This window comes from Carassius carassius, chromosome 26 (assembly GCF_963082965.1).
Source record: "Carassius carassius chromosome 26, fCarCar2.1, whole genome shotgun sequence".
NCBI lineage: Eukaryota > Metazoa > Chordata > Actinopteri > Cypriniformes > Cyprinidae > Carassius > Carassius carassius.
The window spans coordinates 1607212-1628885 of record NC_081780.1 but is presented as its reverse complement, the minus strand read 5'-3'; the positions used below and the strand labels follow the sequence as shown (position 1 = coordinate 1628885).

General features: G+C 33.9%; 1 protein-coding gene and 1 pseudogene across 1 annotated transcript; both read right to left on the bottom strand.

Annotated features, from left to right (window-relative positions):
* Positions 1 to 1412: 1412 nt before the first annotated feature.
* On the bottom strand, positions 1413 to 6184 carry LOC132105477 (GLIPR1-like protein 1; annotated as a pseudogene).
* A 2031-nt stretch (positions 6185 to 8215) lies between these two features.
* LOC132105475 (cytidine monophosphate-N-acetylneuraminic acid hydroxylase-like) lies at positions 8216 to 21437 on the bottom strand. Its single transcript, XM_059510606.1, has 15 exons — positions 21325 to 21437; positions 20715 to 20932; positions 18776 to 18867; positions 17787 to 17899; positions 16404 to 16594; positions 16234 to 16314; positions 14816 to 14882; positions 14661 to 14742; positions 13625 to 13762; positions 13382 to 13517; positions 12853 to 12996; positions 11698 to 11872; positions 11483 to 11599; positions 11297 to 11412; positions 8216 to 8563 (listed from the first exon to the last, which is right to left on the bottom strand). The coding sequence occupies exons 2-15, from the start codon at positions 20918 to 20920 to the stop codon at positions 8443 to 8445; spliced, it is 1779 nt and encodes a 592-aa protein (XP_059366589.1). The 5' UTR covers positions 20921 to 20932; positions 21325 to 21437; the 3' UTR covers positions 8216 to 8442.
* Between the last annotated feature and the right edge of the window lie 237 nt (positions 21438 to 21674).

Here is a 21674-nt window from a genome sequence, read left to right as displayed (position 1 = left end):
AGAGGACCCCCGAAGATACCCAATTGTGGTCGTGCTTTCCTTTCTGCAGCAAGGGCTGGAGCGTAAGCGGTCTCCCTCAACCCTCAAAGTCCAGGTTGCCACTATTGCTGTGTACCATGACCCCGTGAATGGGAAGTCTTTAGGTAAGCATGACCTCATCAGGTTCCTTAGAGGGGGCAGAACATTAAATCCTTCCCGGCCCCCTCTATAGCCTCTTGGGACCTGACTCTAGTGCTGAAATCAATACAGCAGGGCCAATTCAAACCTTTGCATACAGATGAGCTAAAGTTTCTTTCATTGAAAACTCTGCTCTTGCTTGCACTGACCTCCGTCTAGAGGGTAGGGTACCTGCATGCATTTTCGGTCAACGATTTGTGCCTAGAGTTTGGGCCCGCTGAATCCAAGGTAATCCTGAGGCCCTGTCTATGTGCCCAAGGTTCCCACTAAGGAAAATGCTTAACATTTAATATAAAATTAATATATAATTTATTCACAAATATTGTAAATCTAATATATTTTAATATTATTGTAAATATAAATTATAGAATGATTAAATATTTTACTTATGACTTAAGTAATATATTCAGTGTTTATTCTAATTATTTATAGGTGTGTGTGTGTGTGTGTCTAATTTTGTTCACCTTTTATAATGTATAATTATTAAAAATATAAATATTCAAACTCTATGAATAACACCTGGTTACCATGATGCATCCAGATGTTCTTGTATCTCATTAGATTATTATTGTAATAACTTTATTCTTTATTTAGAGTAAATTAAAACCGTACACACAAATATAAACCGTTTGTAATAAAGTGACACTTTAAGCTACAGTCAAGTTGTTAACTTAATGCATAAGGTATTGTGAACTAAAAATTTACATCCAGTTAACATTAAATTATAAAAACATCTGTTCACTGTTAATTAGTAAGTTTAACATAAATTTAATATTTAAAATGCATTTGTAGTATATTTAGAAATTAACCAAGATGACTACATTTTTAGTTCGTGATAACTAATGCATTGCTGGCTGGCAGTGAACAATTTTATTGTAATAAAATTTCTTATATAACCTCTAGATATTATTTGTTACAGTAATAAGAATTTGTGGAGGAAATATACTCAACTGTCACCAAAACGTCACAAATTTTTTTTATGCCACTTAAAAATATTTATTAAACATTTTTATTGAAAAAGATAACGGAAATAGCCAGAGAGAGAGAGATATAGGTTTTTTTTTTTTTTTTTTTTTTTAAACTAAGAATCCAAAAATTCAGACACACATGTGGAGTTATTATACAAAATTATTATACAATCAGTAGGCTTCTAATTCCTTATTGTTTATTATTCTTTGCATTAAATGTTTATCAGAGCATTAATGTTCCTCTCTGTCCAGTGAAATCGTGGTCTCCATGATTCCAGACATTTACTCGTATGCAAACAGGTTAAACTGGTGCTGTTGGCCGTAAATGCAGGCAAACATGAGCGGGACTGATATGAGTCTGATAATCACAACCAACAGAGCCACAGGAGGATGGCGCTGGGTCCCAGTCTGGAGTCCAGTTAAAACCTATACACACACACACACACACACACACACACACACACACACACACACACACACACACACACACACATTGTTATAGCAGTCTACTTCCCAGAAATGCTCTTACACATGTCTGAATGTCTTTGTATTGCATGTTGCATTGCATTAGTGGTGACCCAAAACGGAATCAAAACTCTAGACAAAAATAGGAACAAAATAGAAAATGTGTGTATTTGTAAATGCATAAGCAACGGAAACACATGGAAGCTTATTAACCGCAGTTTCACAACTCTGACTCTATTTCTCGCAATCCGCAGAAAAAAAGTAAAAATTGCTAGATTTTAAAAAAAAAAATTGCAATTACGTAATTTTTATCCCATTGTTAAAGCAAGCAAACAAACAATAACAAAACAGAACTGAAAGATGTTAACTCAGAATTCTGAATTGAATTGTGAGAGAGAATTGTGAGAAAAGGTTAAGCAATTAAAAATTGTATTAATTCCATGGTGGAAACAAACAGAACTTAAAATGAAAATATAAAGTTGCAGATTTAAACTCGGAAATTAAAGTTAGTATGGCGATTGCCTTTATATTTTTTATTCCATTATGTGGGGAAAAAACAATTGCTAGATGTATAGATGTATTCTCAGAATATCTCTGAGAGAATTCAGAGGGAAAAAAGTCAAAACAGTAAGATTTGCAATTTGAAGAAAAGTTTGAATTGAAAATCTTGTTATTCTGCGAAGAAAAAATATTATAAACTTTCAATTCGAATAAAGTTCAAATTAGAATTCCAAAATAAAAGGTTGCAAATAGTCAGAATTGTGAGATACAAAGTAAAATTCTTGGGGAAAGTTAGTGAATTATGATATATAAAAAGTTACAATTACTTTTTTCATATTTTTGTTTCTATGGCATAAACAATACTTTCAGTGTCTCTAAATATTAGATGAGTTTCAGTGGTTTAATGCTCTTCACTACACAAAACAATGAAGATTTGTCAAATAATATGATCACATCCTATTTAATGCATCTTGTGCCACATGATTGACCTTTGACATCAAAGTGTTGAGTGCAGACACAGACAAAGACATCTGTTAAAGCAGTGACATCCAGACATCTGTAATTGTGAATGAGTGAAAGATCACTTACTCTGCAGTGCATCTCGAGTGGAGTTTTCTGTGAAAGGAAGTGACAGTTATAAAGGAAAGCAGTTATTGAAGGATGAGACAGTTTCTGTTATGAACACTTACGACAGAGGTTGTTTGCACACGTCTCTTGTTTGCAGCCGCTGCATGGTTCGCCTCTTCTGTACGGAGATGCACCTCGATAATTTCCTCTGTTGAGAATCAGTGGTCACATGTTTACTGGGTGTTAATTATGTGAAAGCATGCAGTTTCTTGCTTCTTCATAAAAAATACTTTTTGTGCCTGCCAACAAGGGTTAATTTGATAACATTAAACTGGAAGAAAAATGTCAGAATTCTGAGGAATGTAAAAAAAAAAGTTACTCAAAAATCTTTAGAAAAAAGTGCCACAATTTTGATATTTAAACTTAGAAAAAAAAGGTAAGTACTGTGAGATATAAACTTACATAAAGTTATAAAGAATTCTGAGAAAAAGTCAGAGTTAGCAAAATGGAAAATCATAATGGAAAAAAAAAATTATATCAGAGTAAAATTTCAGAACAAGATGTAAACCCAGAATTGTAAGAGGAAAAAAATTTCAAAATTGATCATCCTCACAATTTATTGCTTGTAGCTATTTTGTCCTCCTTTCCGGTTCTGTATGTTTATTAGAAAGGACGTAGAACTTCAATTCATCATTTGTTAATTTATTGGAGGTACAGAAAATGACACAACAACTCTTCGCCATGATTGTCCCATGTATTTCAATTGGCGCCAAGGCAATGTTTTTCCCCCCGGGCTAAATTCACATCACGTGACGGGGCGTTCCCAGACCAACCGTCTGTATGTATTTCGCACTTTTAGTGTAAAAGTGAAATTAGACCATTTAACAACACTGAACATGATTACTATTTAACACTGTAGATTGTTAATTCAACTCTTTGGGAATTAATAACTTTTAACACTGCAAATATGCTGATTTTACTGAAAGCCCTGCAAGAACCATGCTATGACATCGAAAAAATCGCGAACTGGACGTTATTTTCAAATGAAAATCAAGCAGCCAATCAGGGCTGGCTCTTGATATTGTACCAGAACCTTTAAAAGAAATGGTACATATATGTACCTTGAGGTCCAATAATAAGCCTTATGGGGTACATTAGTGTAGATTATACCTTGGGGGACAGAAAAATTTTAATTTTAAAATTTTAAAATTTTATTTCTGACAGTGCAGATTAACAATTTTATAAAAAGTGCATAAAATAGTCAAATTTTACAAATTGAGGTGTTAATATTTTTAGTTAATCATACAGAAATCTTAACAAATTGAACCTCCATATAAAATATTGAAGCAGTTGATAACAACTGACGAGAAATATCATTTTATTAGCTTGGTGTTTTGGCAAGTAGCAGTATTGATTTGGTGCTCTGCACACACAGTGTGTGGTGGTTTTCATACTTACGCTGTCGCATAATTGCACACAAAAATGATCCCAGGCTTTGTTGAGAAGGATGTTTCAGCCACACCATTGGGACACACTTGTGCGGCGCAGCCAACCTTGTACGAATCTGCCCAGACAATCTTTATAGACAGAAAACAGAGAGCTTTCATTCACTTGTGTGAATTCTCTAGTATGTGGTTCAGCTGTAACTGGATCTGAGTCTGTACCTGTGTGTAGTGGCCGCATACATCTGTGCACTTCTTTGTATCGTAATTGTAATATTGGTCTTCGTTCTTCCACAACTCCACTGCAGATTCAGGTTTGAATGAGGAGTATTGCGTTCCTGCCCAGATGTTTTCTCCCACAGATGTGAATGTGGGATGTACTCTTCTCACCTCTCGGAGGTAAATGTTATGTTTAAAGACACAGAATCTGGCCCAAGCCCGCGCCGTCACCGCCAGGCCTTCATCCCACGTCTGCACACAAACACATGCACACACTTACCCTAAAACAGCCTTAAAACTCATCTAATGTTCAGCTGGTCAGGCTGGGGACCATTTTAAACCAGCGAAGACCAGCAAACTAACTTAGGCTGCTTTTTTCTAAAAGGAAATGCATGTTAATTACATAATCTGAAAATAGGAAATGAAACAAGATATTGCACGAGAAGAAAAATATATATTGTAGTTGATATTTTACATATTTTACTTTACAGTGGGGTTAATTTAAAATAATAGGTTTAATTCTATAACATTATATAAGTAATACTAAAACCACACTGACAATATTGTAGTTTATTTTATACAGTGTTGTTCAAGAGTCAAACATTTTTCAATGAAATTATATTGTATGAGAAAAAAATAAGGTTAATAATTACTATAATAGTGTACAAGTAATACTTAAGTGTTTGTGTGTGTGTGTGTGTGTGTGTGTGTGTATATATATATATATATATATATATATATATATATATATATATACAATTTAAATGTTTTAAGATTTTCACATTAGTTTCAAACACACACACACATACTGTTTATAAAAAAGCTAGTATTAAAACAATTTTATAAGTAATACTAAAATCCACACTGATGTCTGTTGTAGTTTATATTTGAAGTATTTTATTGAACAGTGAGCTTTAAAAGCCTGATACTGAAAGTGGGCTTTTTTTTTTTTTTTTGACTCCATTGTGAAAAAAGCCCAACAAAGGTTGTACTTCCTTCGCCAGCTGAGGAAGTTTAACCTGCCACAGGATCTGCTGAAACAGTTCTACTCAACCGTCATTGAGTCAGTCCTGTGTACTTCAATTACTGTCTGGTTTGGTTCAGCAACAAAATCAGATATCAGAAGACTACAGAGAACTGTTCGGACAGCCGAGAGGATTATTGGTGCTCCTCTGCCCACCCTCCAAGAACTGTACACATCCAGAGTGAGGAAAAGGACTCAGAAAATCACTCTGGATCCCTCACATCCAAGTTACCCCATCTTTGAACTTTTGCCATCTGGCCAGCGCCTCAGAGCCGCAAATACCAGAACAGTCAGGCACAGTTTCTTCCCCCAGGCAAAACATGAACAGTTAAATGTTCCCCACTTATGCTTATAAATGTGCAATATCCTTATATTTATTTGTTAACCCTCCATCCTAGAACATTCCTGCATCTTACTTGATCATATTCCATTATCATTTATAGCACAATTGTTTATACACTTTCAAATTCCTTGTATGCGCAAGCATACTTGGCAATAAAGCTCTTTCTGATTTCTGATTTTGATTCTGAAAATACTTTCTTCCTCAAAGATAAATCTGTCGTGCACAATAAGACCATGAAGATGTACTGTATGAAGACATCTCATCTCTGAGCAGACATCAGGAAACATCTGATATTTACCATGTAGCGCATGTTTGCGGCCGTGGGCTTCACGTTGGTGCGGTGTTTGTTGTGTTCTCTCACACATTCCTCAATGAACGCTGGATCCGTGATATCAAAGACCAGCTCGCAGGAACCCAAACCTAGCAGAACTGTGACAGAGATCAGAAGATGGACATTCATCGTTGAGGTTGACTGTTAAACTTACAACTGGTTAAACTCTCAGTGTATCTGCCAGGTTTCCTGTCAGTGGTTTGCACACTTCTGTTTTCTCACAGAGGAAATATAATTATATCCAGAGCTGGCTAGTTTACTTACAAACTGACCGCAGAATAACATAGGTTTCATACACAATTGGACAAGCTTTTGGGGCAGACCTGACCTGTTGAAAAGAGATGGTCTTCATCCCTCCTGGGGTGGCGCCACTCTTCTCTCTAAAAATATTGTACGTAGTCTTAGCCCAATCCCAATTCTATTTTATACCCCTTCCCCTACCCCTCCAACTCTTAAAGTTGAAATTATTTTTGTAAATTCAATGGTCAAATGATGTGTGGCCTCTCAATATTTTTGTGTAATTATAGCCACCTGAGTATAATTATAATATAATTGTATTGATTGGTCTTTGAATGTCCACGAATCTGCATATTTACGGTAGTAACTTATTACATGTTAGATCGTGTACTTACATTTTATTGAGTACAAGATTGCATATTATTTACCACTTATTGATTCTCCCTAATTCTTCTTTTCTATACTGTATGTTCCTTTATCAAATAACCTCCTGCTTATTATACAGTCAGAAAGTCTTCCAGGTAAGTTTAGTTCCAGTTAAGGTTAATGTAGAAGCAGTAGGCTATTTAAGAAAAAAAGAGGAGTATTTATTGCTATTGCATGAATAATTTAATAAGAAAGTAGTCTGATTATGAGTATTAAAAATGTAATGTAATCCAACTACAAGTACTGTAATCCAGAGTATGCATGTAATCAGCTAGCTGGCTCTGTTCATATCAAGCCAACGTGTAGAAACCTGTGGTGGCACACCGCACTGTGTTTTTGTGGGTTAAACCACTTCACCTTCTCACCATTTGAACCCTGCTTATCAGGTTATCTGGGCTAAATAAAGCGAAAAGATTATTATATCTGTTACAGAACGTTTGTAAAACTCAGACTCATTTAGAACGTTCTTCAGCACATGGAGCTTCATTAACCGCATGTAAATATGAGGAAGTAAATATCTGCAGTCTCTGCTTCCTGTTTCTGATGTTTGCATGCAGGAGAGCAGCGATAAAGGGGATTCACCAGCAATATACTGAAAACATGTTTTTCTCGAAGTGATGCATGCTCTTATTTTTTACCGATTCTGCTGTGATTCATTGGAAAACGGTTTATTTTCTGACCCGAAATGTTTCTGCAATTAATAATCAGCATTACCAATGTTTATTAAAACTAATTACAAAATGTTTTAGCAATTGAAATAAATCCAAACTACAAATAAATATGTAATATATATATATATATATATATATATATATATATATATATATATATATATATATATATATATAAAACTTGTCTGGGCAGCTTACTGAAACAATACATTTAAATTGAAGTATTACAGTTACTAAAATTAAAACAAACAAACAAAAAAGCTAAATAGAAATATAATAAAAATCTATTGCAATATATTTATTTTATAAAAATTATATTGGAATACATTTGTTCATATTCATTTTATTTTCCAGATTTAAAATCTAAAACAAAATTTGAAAATCCTTTTCGTCAATGTAAATGATTGTTCCCCCCCATAATTATATTTGTAAACTGCAAATTTGTGTGAAAAGATTATTATGAAATATTTCTTCAGTATTTTGTCTTTTTTCTTTCTTTTTTTCTGTTTCTGGGTTTAAATTAGATTTTTAAGTCACATGTTTTCAATATGGTCTCTTAACACATTATTTGCATTTTACATACATTTTTTATTATCATTCATTAAAATAGTTGCTTATAAAGCAATTCAAGTCTCATTCCGGTGTTCAATAACTCAACCGGATTACTCTTCATTAGTGATTAAGGATTTAAAGAATCAAATACCAAAAAATAAAAAAATCCATCCCAAACACATTTCATAAATAAGAAATACATGCCAGTAATATAGTAACCTGATGTAAAGAGACATAAAACTTCCATGATCCAAATCTGATTCCAGGTAAAACAAACAATCTTGCCATCCACTTCATAGCATCATTATACAAAAATATTGCATATCTGAGCACAGAATCATGTATCGTGAAGAAACTTCATAAATATTAACCAGGGGTTGTTCAAGTAGAGTTTGTCTTCTTTTTACAGATATTAATCGAGCAGCATCAGATTCAAACCCCTCAGACCCTCAAAACCACGTAAACAGCGCTGTGATCCAGAAAAATGACACAGATAACTGTGATGTGTGTGTGTTTGGGTTAAGATAGAGCGCAGCCATTACTGCTCTCGTCTGACACGTCTGTTTCACGGGCATCTTGAAGGAAACCATCCCAGTCTGGTGCTGATAAAGGCAGGTCTGTCTGAAAGTGATTCCAGAACCTGCCAATAAAACAACAACAACAGATATTAAAGACCACATGAATCTGGAATGTGCATCTGATTTCTATAGTTAAGAGCATACTTTGTGAATCTGCCCAGGGCCGGATTTAGTAATTCGAGGGCCCCAGGGAAAATACAGGAATGGGGCCCTATACAATTTCACACATTTACAACCTTTAGGTTACTTTCCCTGTTGTGATGCTCGCTGCTGCATGACTGTGTCCCATAACTGTATGCAATATTTTATATATGTCATGTACATGTTGGAAAATGAAGGATTTCTTTAATGTTATATATATATATATATATATATATATAATAGTATTAGAGTAGGTTGTACACTAGGTGGTGCTTTGGGGTCATTTTCACTATGCAGTTGTCTACACAATGCAAGGCTGTCTAATTCTAAACTTTAAAATATAAATTTATTTTCTATTTATTTTTATTACACATTTAAATTAAACTGAAGGAAATTATACATTTACATGTTTAAGGGTTATTTCAACAAAACATAAAGTGTGCCTGTGTGGAAAGTGAATGTGCATGGTCCTTATTGGGTCCTTCCTAAAAACAAATTAAATAATCCCTATATAATATGCATTGTTGTTTAGTATTAAATTATAGCTTTGGATGCATGATATTTGTAGGGCCCTATGAAATCTGTTTTATTTTTTCCAAATAAACCTAAGTTAAATTTTTTCCTAAATCACTTTATTTTATCGCAGATTGTTTACAAACAAGACACAATTCAACGCGAGATTTTCAGAAAGATTGAAACTAAAAGATGATGTTGTGCCAGCTACACTGGATCCGACAGTAATGATGCAACACAAGTTTTCACGTTTTGCATTTTTGACGTAAATCACAGCAGTGTCCTTCTGTAAGGAATGTCACTGTTGAACTTACACAACTATTGAGGGTGTTTACAATCCATCACGCCTTTTTTATTCGTTCTGATGAGGGGTTAAAAACAGGACAGAAAATAGCCTATTTCTTCTAAATTATCATGTTTTTTTAATATACAAAAATTCTTGATATATAATAAGTGGACCTCAGTGAACTATACAAAATAATAAAAAGGCAGTTCATGGCTCCTCCATCAAGTCTCCTCCAAGAATGATGTGATTAACAGAAAAAGTTAATTTAAAGTTGACTTAATTCAGAGCAAAAAGTAGGTTCAAATTTGGAGCATACACACTTCTGATATTGATCCTTTCTCCAAAAAGCTGGTTAAGAATTAGAACGTAACATCCTCCTGTATCTTTTATCATTTCCTCAAACCTAAAACTGAACAGACCTCTAATGTGAGGATTTAAAGAGGAGCTGAAAACCTGACCCAGTCATCCTCGCCTGATCTTCAGATTTTCAGTTCGATTTTCAGGTTTCCTGGAAATTAGCAATGTGAGCTTGTTCCCTTTACTGTAAGAGAATATCTTTTTTTTCTCTTAATTATATGGTTGATCCCTTGAGACAATCTTAATTTCACTCGATACCACCATAACTCATATAGATTGAAGAGGTGCATCTGAAATTTGAGTAAAAGAACCACAGGTTCTCCGTGTTGCTAACATGAAAGGCTTCAACGTAAAAAGTAAAACAAAGAACAAACTGCTAAACGTCAGTCAAACAAGCTGAAAAACTGACAACAGAGCCAGTAACTAAGAGATGTGGTGCACAGCTGGAAAGATGACTGAAAGACTAAACATTTAAACAACCCACTCCTGCATCCACCACTTCAAGAGGAAACATATTGAGATAAATATATACAGTGGTGGCCAAAATGATTAGAACAGTAGTATTTTCACCAGCTGAAAAATAGATTTCTTATATCTTTTGCTATAGTGTGTCAGTAAGAAATATCAGTTTCCATTAAGTAATTAAACTAGTAATTGTGACTTTTTATCTCACAATTCTGACTATGTAACCTGCAATTCTAAAGTCAGAGATATAAAGTTGCAATTCTCAGTTTTTTTCTTACAATTCTGATTTTCTTTCTTCTCAGGATTGCGAGATATAAACTCTCAATTCCGAGTTAAAAAGTCAGAATTGCGAGTTTATATCTCGCAATTTATATCTCACAATTGCAAGTTTATATCACGCAGTACTGATATAAAAAGTTGCAATTACATTATTGTATTTTTTATTAGGTGGCAGAAACGGGCTTCGATAGGAACCACATAAACAGATGTAGACAGATAAAATCCAGAAGAACTGTGGCAACATCTCTAAGATGCTTCAAGAAACCTATCACAAAACAAGGCTACAATAAAATACAAATGCATGATGAAAATGTAGAGAAAAAAGAAAACAAAATAATACTGAATAACTGAAACAAAACAAGGTTAAACTGAAGTACTAAAATGACTAAAGTATTAAAAAACTGGGAAAAAAATGAAGCTAAATATAAACATTTAGAAATATTTGCAAGAATCTGCCAATAGAAAAATTAATGATATGAAATGATGATAAATAATGTTATAGACCGGCTTTATTTAACTATGGATTAGTATAGATGTCCATAGTTAATAACATTTTAAATATTTTTTTATACGCAACATGTTAAAAGCTTCATTTTCGAGGAATCCTTCAGGATACCATGTGAATACCATTTAAATGATTACATTCCTGGATTCTGGTCTTTGAATTTACTATATTTTCACTTGATGCATGACTAATGCACTCTTATGCATTTTTCTGTTTCATCTTGTGATGTTGTTGTTTGTGTGTATTTACTTGTGGTGGTAAACATCGGGATCTCGACTCATTCTGTTATTGAAGCCGATGTACAGGTCGTCCCACAGCCGGCCGTTCAGAACCACGTGTCTCATCACATTAACTCGGTTCTTGATCTGAAACGCACACGTTTGATTCATCAGTATGTATTCAGCTTCAGCATGTCTCATACTGCTCAGTCTGTACCTCCTCGTACGCGTGATCTCTCTCCGGACGCACTGCTGGGAAAGAAAGATCCAGAAAGTCCACCAGATAGTCATAACCTCCTTTCAGAGGCTTGAAATCATCATCCGTCTCAGTGACCTGATGGGAAAACTGTTTATTGCATGGGTGTTTTTGTGCATGAAGCTGCTTTATGTGTGAAATCCAACAGCAGATTGTTTATGAAGTAGATGATTTACCCGAATGACCAGATTGTAGTCTTTAAATCCTGCCCAGCTATAATAGTACTGGATCCAGCTTTTGTATTTAAAGATTTCAGCTGAAACGGAAGCATTCAGTTCATCCAAATACAAGTCAAAGTCCCAACTGTCCTTAAAGATCTTTGTGCCATTGGGCGGCTCAGTGATGACTCTCCTATGGTCATGATATTAAAACCAGGAAAAAAAGCATGCTGATGGAAAACAGGCAGAAATAATAACAGACTCCAACATAATTCTCACATGCAACACGCTAATGAACATTTTAATATCAAATGGAAATTAAACAGATGCATGCCTAAATAAAAATACCAAAGAGACTGTATTAAATATGTTTGTAAATATAAATCACATGAATTAAAAAATTGCATAAATATTCATCCTGTCTTGAAGGATTATTATAGTTCAAACTAGAACTAAAAATAATAACATTTAAAAAAAAAACATATATTAAATGAAAATAGTTTTAAACATGAATAATTATTTCAGTTTGGTTAACTGAAATAAAATAAATATGAAAACACTTATTTCATGCCACAACTTATTTCACAATTAAACATCAAACATTTTTTCAGGATTCTTTGATGACCAGAAAATTATAAAAAAAATAAACAATTGAAAAACTTAGTAATTATTGATCAAAATAATATATATATATATATATATATATATATATATATATCTATATATATATATATATATTACATTATAGAAATTAATTTTAATAATTAACACAACTATACACAAAGTATTTCAGCTGCTGAGGCAACATTTCTCATTTTCATTTAATGTGACTAGAAAAACTAAAGCAAAAAAAAACAAAATACACGTTTTAAAATGACAAAAACAAAATACAGATTTACTAAAACTTAAGTCAAATTAAAATACAAATAATAAATAATAATAATAATTGTAGTGTCTCAGTAATACTAAAATAAACCAATGTGATTTTACACTGCAAATGGCTAATAAAGTGAACTTAACTGAACTGAACTGATGTCATGTTAGTGTTTTTGCAAATTGCTTGCTTTTCATGCAAATATTAAAGCTTTATTTCTTTTAGTCTAATGCACTCAAGCTACATCAGTGTGCTCAAATGCTGCATCCTAATAATAACGTAAAGCCGTGTAAACGCACCGGTTGGATGGGTCATTTAACGCCAGGGCCAAGTCCAGGACTGATCCGGGTACAGGAGTCCAGGTTAAGATATTCGGGCAGCTCTTCCTTATCGATTCATTCAGATCTGCTGCACTGTTCTTGCTGTTCGTCTCCTTTATGTACCTGTTAGTCATGTTCAAGTGTTCCTGTCATACATTTCATACTTCAGTGTTATATAGAGTACACTACAGTTGAAAAGATTTTTTTAATCTACTCAAAAACACAGTTAAATTGTTAAATGTCTAGTGTGAATATGTTTTAAACTGTAATTTATTCCCGTGATGAAAAGCTGAATTTTCAGCATTACTCCAGTCTTCAGTGTCACATGATCCTTCAGAAATCATCCTGATATATTTCACTTAGAAATGCATCATAGTACATATGTGAAGCGGTTGTTTCATGTTGACTTTATCGATTTTACTTACAATGTGTTCCTGGACACCGTAGTTAATCGTTGACTAGCTGGACAAGTTTCTGTGATAAGGTTGATAGAGGGATGTGTGTTCACCTGTCAGAGGGATGCGCTTCAGTGAAGTATCCTGCAAAAGGGACGTAGATCTTGGGCTGTAGTGATTTCACCAGCTGTGTCTTATAGTTTAACAGCTTCTTCCTCTCGTTCTTGATGAAATCTGCCTTCCAGCTTTCTGTTGTCAAAAAAACAAACAAACACAATGTGCATTAGAATGCATTGTGCTGCTTATGGTCACCTGTTCCTATGTTGCACCTGTTTAAAGCGGCATACGGGACTCACCGGTGTATTTACCGCCGTGGAAGGTCATTGGAAAACCAGAGGCACCACCGGCGAAGTCGCTCATCATCACATCAACACCGTGAGGAAGACGTCCATTGTTTGGTCTGGTGCAGTCCACCGTATTCAGGATCATGTGACCTTGGAAGGTTTTTGTTTGAGTTTATCCAGTCTTTTTAGCAGCAGTGTGCATTTCTAATGAGGTTTAGGCACTTAACCGAGTCCATAATTTCATTGTGTCAACATTATCTCAGTGTAAAGCTACACTACTATTCAAACGTTTGGGGGGAACTTTATTTTCACATTTATAAAATGTCCAACTTTTATCAATTTTCAGCTTTTTTACCAGATCATCAACACATGGTTAAAAGTTCAAATGTGGTTTTCCGACAACATACTGTAACAGCTTAGAAATATCAGTATTGTAACATATATTGTAAAATAAAATAATTATAATATTGTATAACTCCATTTCCGATTTTCTAAGTATTTAGATTTTTTTTGCACCCTTGTATCTCGGACAAATATTGTCCGATCCTAATAAACCATACATCAATGGAAAGCTTCTGTATTCAGCTTTCAGGTAGTATATCTCAATTCAGCATTTTGTCACATGAATAAATTACCATTTATTAATCACCTAGAAAACAGTTATTTTAAATTGTAATATTCCAAAATTTTAAGGTATTTTTGATCAATAAATGCAGACTTGCTGAGCAGAAGAGACTTCATTTTTTGCTTCTGCTAATGTAGCATAAGAGGGTTTTGTTGGCTTTAAAACTGTTCAAACCACATTTCTGACGCTGCATATTAAAAGACAATATATTCACACCCTTGAAATTATTGCTGTGTTTGCTTACTTGAACTTTGCCTGAAGACTGTTCTTTTGCATGTCAAATTATTTACCTTTATCATAGATTGTAGATAAAGGCAGAATGCAGCCAAATCTGTTTCTGTTACCCGCTCTGCTCTTATATTGTTTTATTGTTTGAATGTAAAGCTGTCTGCCTAATGTTTGTCTAAATGAGCAGCAAAATACCTTTATACTCCACGATCAAGCAGGTGTCCATCTCAGGATGAACTCCGTCCATCAGAATCATAAATCGCAGGTGTTCATCGACCTTTCGAATAATAGGAAAGCCGAAATCAAGAAAAAGAACACATGGAAAAGAAGAAAAGACAAGAAAAACGTACGTTCTGCCACACGCCGAACGGCACCACGTGTATGTTTGTTAAATTCACTCCACTTTTCTCCAGATACCTGCAACAAAAACGAAATTCATTCCTCTAGTTCAAACACTTGAAAATTGCTAGCAAATTTCACTAATTATTACAAAGAAACTGGAAGTAACACATTGAATTAAATGTAAAACTTTGAAGTATAAAAACATATAAAAACATAGTTTTGTTATTAAATCTGTAACTGCCAAAGTCACCTCATTATAGTTAATAGTGATAACACACTGGCAGTTATAGATTTTTCACGCCGTTTTTATTTTTAAATCTCTAACTGCCAAAGTCACTTCATTATAGTTATAGTGAGGTGACATCGGCAGTTACAGATTTTTCCCGCCATTTAGATTTTTTCAAATCTGTAACTGCCAAAGCCACCTCCTTATATTTAATTATAAGGTGGCATTGGCAGTTACAGATTTGAAAAAAAGGCGGGGAAAATCTGTAACTGCCGATGTCACCTCACTATAACTATGATGAAGTGACTTCAGAAAACTATGGAGCTCAACCATCCAACAACACACTGTAAACACACTCTCAACAGGTTGATTCTTTATTAAAATGTCTATAAATGTTAACTTTCAAATTGTAAGTGATTTCCCACCAGCCATGTCTTTTATCATTTTAGATTATGTAAGTGTGAGCAGCTCTGATCAGCTAAAGATTTTCTTTTACACGAAGTAAGTAACAGAGATACTGGATTCATAATTGTATTCAATACACTGAAGCTGTTCTGTTTTAGATATACACATTTTTCTTTTACATTTATCAGTCCTTGCACACTGTGTTCGAAATTTTCGTATGCATTTTTTTTCGTATTCGCCATCCTTTCCTGCTTGCTATGGATGCGAAAAACAGAGAAAATCCAATTCCAATTTTTTTTTTTTGTTTTTTTTTTTTGGACTAAGGTTTCGGAGAAAGTGTGTAAACGTGATTGACACAACATGAGGTTGTATTTTTGTTTTTTTTTATGTAGGAAAATGTAACATTTATTGTGTAATTATACATTTGAGCACTGAGTAATATTAAATAACTACATTTACTTACTATATGGTTAGGTTGTGGATTAGGGTTTATAGCATGTAATTATGCATAATTTATTGTTATTATAATAGTAAGTACATGTAACGTGTAACAAGAAAACTTTAAAATAAAGTGTTGTCTTTGTTTTGTATGGATTCTGAGTTGATTGTGCATACTACCTGCTTTTAAATGATCGTGAACTGTTGTTATGGCTATCACACTTCTAACTATTATTAAATAGTTAGAAGTGTGATAGCCGTAACAACAGTTAAATTTAATATCGCTATTTCAGTTTTACTTCAATATTCCTTCGTTTATTTTAATGTTGCAAACTCTCCTCTAGACTTCAGTCTCACCAAAACACCGGCCGTGAAGTGTCTCCAACATAAATGGGAATATCTGGACGCTTCTTGGAAAGAAGTTGCAAAGTTGGGTAGCTAATAGAAAAAAAAGTGCATTTGGTTTTGTGGCGTCATACAATACAATTCAACACCAGAGAATACAATAGAGTGGATCAGACTCTAACCTCAGGTGATCTGAATGCATGTGGCTGATGTACATGAGATCGGCCTGACTGAGTCTGTCCATGGCATCAGACGGAGGTTCGTGAAGGAGCCACCATCCTCTCGCAAACGCTGGACCTGTGAGCCACGGGTCGAACATCATCCGCTTGTTCCCTGCTTTCAGCTCCATACATGCGTGTGTGATGTACGTCAGCTGCAATGCACAGGATTCTTTGATGAGCAGGATGTTCAAAACAGCATTTATTTATTTATTTATTAGCATGTCACTCTTAACAATTTAATGTGTCGTAAAATCATAAAAGTCTTATGCATCATTGTGCATCAGCGACCAGTGTTGGGAAGATTACTGTGGAAATGTAATAGGTTACAGATTACAAGTTAACCTATCAAAATATAATAAGTTGTGTATCTATTTCAATTACTTTATTAAAGAAATGTAACTGATAACTAACTTTCTGATTACTTTCTAACTAGTATTCAACACTGATTACAGTCACTTTCGAAATCCTTCATCACTTGAATTAAGATTACAATCATTTGATTTTAAAGCACAGCCACCAAAAAAAGAGGTTAAATACAGATTTAAAACCAAATAATTTAGTAGCTGTGATAATCTTTTTTAAATCAAATCTTTGTTTTTCGCTATGACAGGACACACTGGCATCTATCAATGCATTGGAAAAAACTGTTAATCTTTAAAAATAAAGCATATTCTCAAGCCCAAATAGGAATAAAGCAGTTGTCAAATAAGCATGTGTCCTATTACTAAACTCCTGAAACATTGGTGTCTCATATTTTAGAGCAGTCACTGCAATTTATGAAAGAAATCAATTAAATCTGTATGTGGGTGTGGGTGAAATTTTAGTTTTTTTTAGATATAACCTCCTTAACATTATCATAAGTAACTATAATTTTGTTACACTTTTTTTTCAGTAACTCTAACTGATTATAATTACACTTTTTTGGTAATTAACTGGTACTGGTTACGTCACAACATTGTCATGTTCCAATATTTCAGGTATGTTCCAGGTTATATTTACATTTCTGCATTTACAGACGCTTTGATCCACTTACAGTGCAATCAGGCTATACCTTTTTTCCCCTAACATCTGTTCCCTGGGAATCAAACCCACAACCTTTTGCTCTGTTAACACAATGCTCTACCACTGAACCACAGGGTTGTAAATCAAACTTTAAACATCTGCTGTCAATTTTTATTTTTTTGTACAAGGCCCAGTGTATTTACACAGGTGTGGATGTGAGAAGAGGAGTATAAAGTAATCATTCAATGATGGCATGCATTGCTTCAAGTTTTTTTTCAAGCACTTTGTTCACATTAGAGACATGATGAGATATAAGATCTGTTTTATGTCATTGTTATTTACCGTAATCTCTCCGGCATGCAACTCTTGTGCTTCTCTGGGGTCTTTGGTCCAGGGGTCTGGAGGATTCAACTCCACCAGCTCTAAACTACCGTCAGTATCGGACAGCACTGCCTCTACACACACAAACACAGGAGGACAATCCCACAGCATTCACTTCCAGCAACTACATATCCATCTTTAATATGACTACATATTATTTATATCAGCTGCAATTAAAATGACAATGAGTGTTGCCATAGAAGAGCCATTTTTGCTTCCCCAAAGAACCTTTCAGTGAACATGTCTTAATTGTTTTTCTTAAATTCATAGCGCAAAGAACATTGAGTTTCCATTCCAAAATTTCCAAGGTTCTTTATAGAGCCATCGATGCCAAAAAAGTACCTACTGTATTTCCAAGAGAGTATGAAATTGCTTTCAAGGCACTCTTTTTAAATAAACAATGTCAAGATATGATTCAATATGGTGTTCATTGTGTGTTATACAGTAAATAATCATACTTAAATGTATTATAGATGTATTATAATTGTTGTTATGATTATTCATGAGTTGATATAACATATTATAAGGTTTTTTATAATGCATTTTTTGCATTCATTACAATGCCTTAAGAAGACCCTTATAATGTATTATAAATACGGGCTTCATAGAAAGTGTTACCATATTATTTAAATCAGCTGCAATTAAAACGACATCAAATGTCATTAAAATAAAGGATTAAACTTTTTTTTTCCAGTGTTGCTTTAGAAGAGCCATTTTTGCTTCCCCGAAGAACCTTTCAGTGAACATGTCTTAATTTTTTTCTTAATTTCTTAGCACAAAGAACATTTTAGAATTCTAAAGAATCACAATAGCCAAAATTGCAATGCGCAATGGAAAATGTCCATGGATGTTTATAACCATCAATGCCAAAAAAGTACTCACAGTATTTTTTCAAGAGAGTCTGAAATTGGTTTCAATGCACTCTTTTTAAATAAGAGTGATATTATTACCGAGTTCGTCTTGCATGAAGCTGTCTGGAGGGTTGATGTACTCCATTGTGGCCACGTTCAGTTTCCAGTAGTGTTTGGTGCAGCGCACTGTTCTGTTACACAAACACACAAGTGCACTTTTTTACTGATTCAAAATAAATATTTTTATTTTTATTTTTTTGTCTCTTCTGCTTACTAAGCCTGCATTTATTTAATCAAAAATAAAGTTAAAACCGTAATATTGTGACACGTTTTGCAATTTCCTAATATACTGTAAAATGTAATTTAATGACAAGAGTGCACCCTCAAAAATCTACATTATAACAGGAGTTTTTACCTTTGTTTAAAAAAAAAGACTGCTTCGTTGCCTTTTTCTCTATCACATTTTAGAAATCATCAGAAATTATATATCACTTGAAAACATAAAATCTCAAAATTCATCCTTTGAAACCCATTTTAAAATCAGACATTGCATTACCATGTAAATGGTACATCAATATCATGTTACAAAATGTTTTCATTCATGAATTATAAAAATGTAAGTTTGAATCGTGCACTATAAAGTCTATGTTCAAAAATGTGAGTGACAGTTAAGGGTTAATACACTGGTGTTGATACGTGGTTTTTGTGGAAACTGTGATACATTGGTTTTCATGAGTCTTTGATGGAATTTCTTTGAAGTAGAAATCTTTTGTAGCATGCCTAAATAACAGGGTTCTGTCACTTAAGTCTGGTTTATTCTTGGTTTTGTGACAGATCCCATGTATTGTCTCATCTTTTTGTGAGTGTAAGGTTTTGTGCGTGCACTCTTCAGTTTACATGTTGCCGGTTCGGAGCGTGTTTTGTCTTTGCTATGAGCAAACATTCCCTCACCTTGCTAAGCCATTTTTTGTTCATTTTCTCCACTTTGCTTCCCTATTTGTTCTACCTTTGTTCTCAGTCTTGTCGGACCATTGTGAAATGTTCCCTTTGTGTGTTGCCTGAGGACATTGCATGTTCCTTCAGAAACCGCTGCCAGTTGTGTTTTCCCCCGAAGGGGTTGTTTTTGTTCGTTTTATGTCTTCTTTTATCAATTAATAAAGCCCTGCATCCTCACTCATGCTTTATCATAAAACCTGACACACTGTTGATTCATTTCAATGCATCCTTGAAATGATACCATGAAAATATGAAACAGCACAACTATTTTAAACACTGATAATAATCAGAAATGTTTCTCGAACAGCTATTCAGCATATTAGAATGATTTCTGAAGGATCATGTGACACTGAAGACTGGAGTAAGAAAGATTTATTAAAGTTTAATAGACTTCCTTTAAAAACATCTATAAAAAAGTGGCGGACAAAATTGTTAGAACACCTGACAGATCAGAAAATATAGATTTTTTTGCATGATTTCATTTTAAAATGTTCGTGAAACGTGCAGATGTTTGCTCTGAGCACAACAAATATAAACAGATTAAATGAGTCATACTGTTTTTATCCATTTTTAACTGAAATATATGGTATGTCCACCTTTTGCAGCAATTACAGCAGCACATCTCTCTGGCATAGTGTCAATATATTTCCTGAGAATTTACTAATTTTATCCTATGCCTTCTGCAACTCAAGACAAAGGATTTCCTTTGAATATACAGTAGATCTGTCCAGTTTATTTTCCAACTTGCCCCAAATTTGCTCGATGCAGTTGAGGTCCGCACTTTCCAGTGGATAATTTTCAATGTTCAGCAGATCCTTCCGTCTTTCATTTTATAGGTTTTGTAATGGCCAATTTAATAAAAACAACTGAAAACTCTTAAAATGCAAAGTGTTCTTACAATTTTGGCCACCACTGATTATCTTTAGCTTGAATATTTGCATGCATATATCTGACTTTTCCTCAAGTGAGCTATTTTTATTAATAGTATCATCTTGTTGTCTTTTTTATTTTTCCCCTGTAATGTTAGCTTCGATTCACCGACCTGTCGTCCATGTCTTCTATGTCTTTAATGAAGAGTCCTCCCTGGTGTTTGCACTGGTTCACACAAGCTCGTATTTTGTCTTTGCCTTTGTAAATGATGTAACATTTGCCATCCTCTTGGTTTTTCTTAAAATTAATTCCATCTTTTAATGCCTGGACGTGTTCAGCCTCCAGTCGCAGGACGGTCTTTGAGACCTGAGATGTCATCGTGCTTCAGATCTAGAGATGAATGAGTCTTCGGTTCATCTTCAGTGTGCTCAGATCTTATAAAGTTATGTTTCCTATCTGCAATCTTAATTATACACTATTGTAATGCATTGTTGATAGACATTGGTTTAAAACTGATAGACATATGCATGTGACTGGTTTAAAACTATGTTCTTTATTCAAGAATTTATCAATTTGTATAAAATGGATACTTTAACGACTAAACAAACCCAAATTTGACCAAAACATATGCAAAACCAAGTAACTGTGTTCTTCTATTTGTACTAGAAATATAATAATTTTTTTTCTATCAAATAATCAAATTATGACCATTTTTCAATCTCATTTAATTCTTATAATTTCACAGGTTGTTAAAAAGAGTTATATAGACCGAGCAACATTACCTTTTATTGCTGTGGGCTGGTTTCTGGATTAAATGTGAGCAGGAAGAGACTGGTGTGAGTTTAGAAAGAGAGTGTGAGCTCAGCTGAGAGTGAAGGTCTGTTCTCATTATCAAGCTCTTTCAGTTGAACTGACGGGGCGTAGCTATCACTTCACCCTAAAAAAACTCCTTATTTTAAACACATTTTAGTTCAACTTAGCCTTTTGTGTTTGTTTGTTTGTTTGTTATAACTACTCAAGTGTATTAGGTACAAAAAATATTAATAATAGTGCCTTAGTCATTAAATGTTCTGTTCTTTATAGATTCTAATATACTCAGACCTGTGTTTTTGAATGTGGAAAAAGTTAATTT

Excerpts from the sequence above, each read along its gene's own strand:
- LOC132105475 (XM_059510606.1), bottom strand. The coding sequence starts at position 20,920 with ATGACATCTCAGGTCTCAAAGACCGTCCTGCGACTGGAGGCTGAACAC. Across the intron at positions 16,595-17,786 it reads TGCATGCCGGAGAGATTACG|CTGACGTACATCACACACGC; the intron begins GTAAATAACAAT and ends TGTGCATTGCAG. Across the intron at positions 13,518-13,624 it reads CCACGGCGGTAAATACACCG|AAAGCTGGAAGGCAGATTTC; the intron begins GTGAGTCCCGTA and ends TTTTGACAACAG.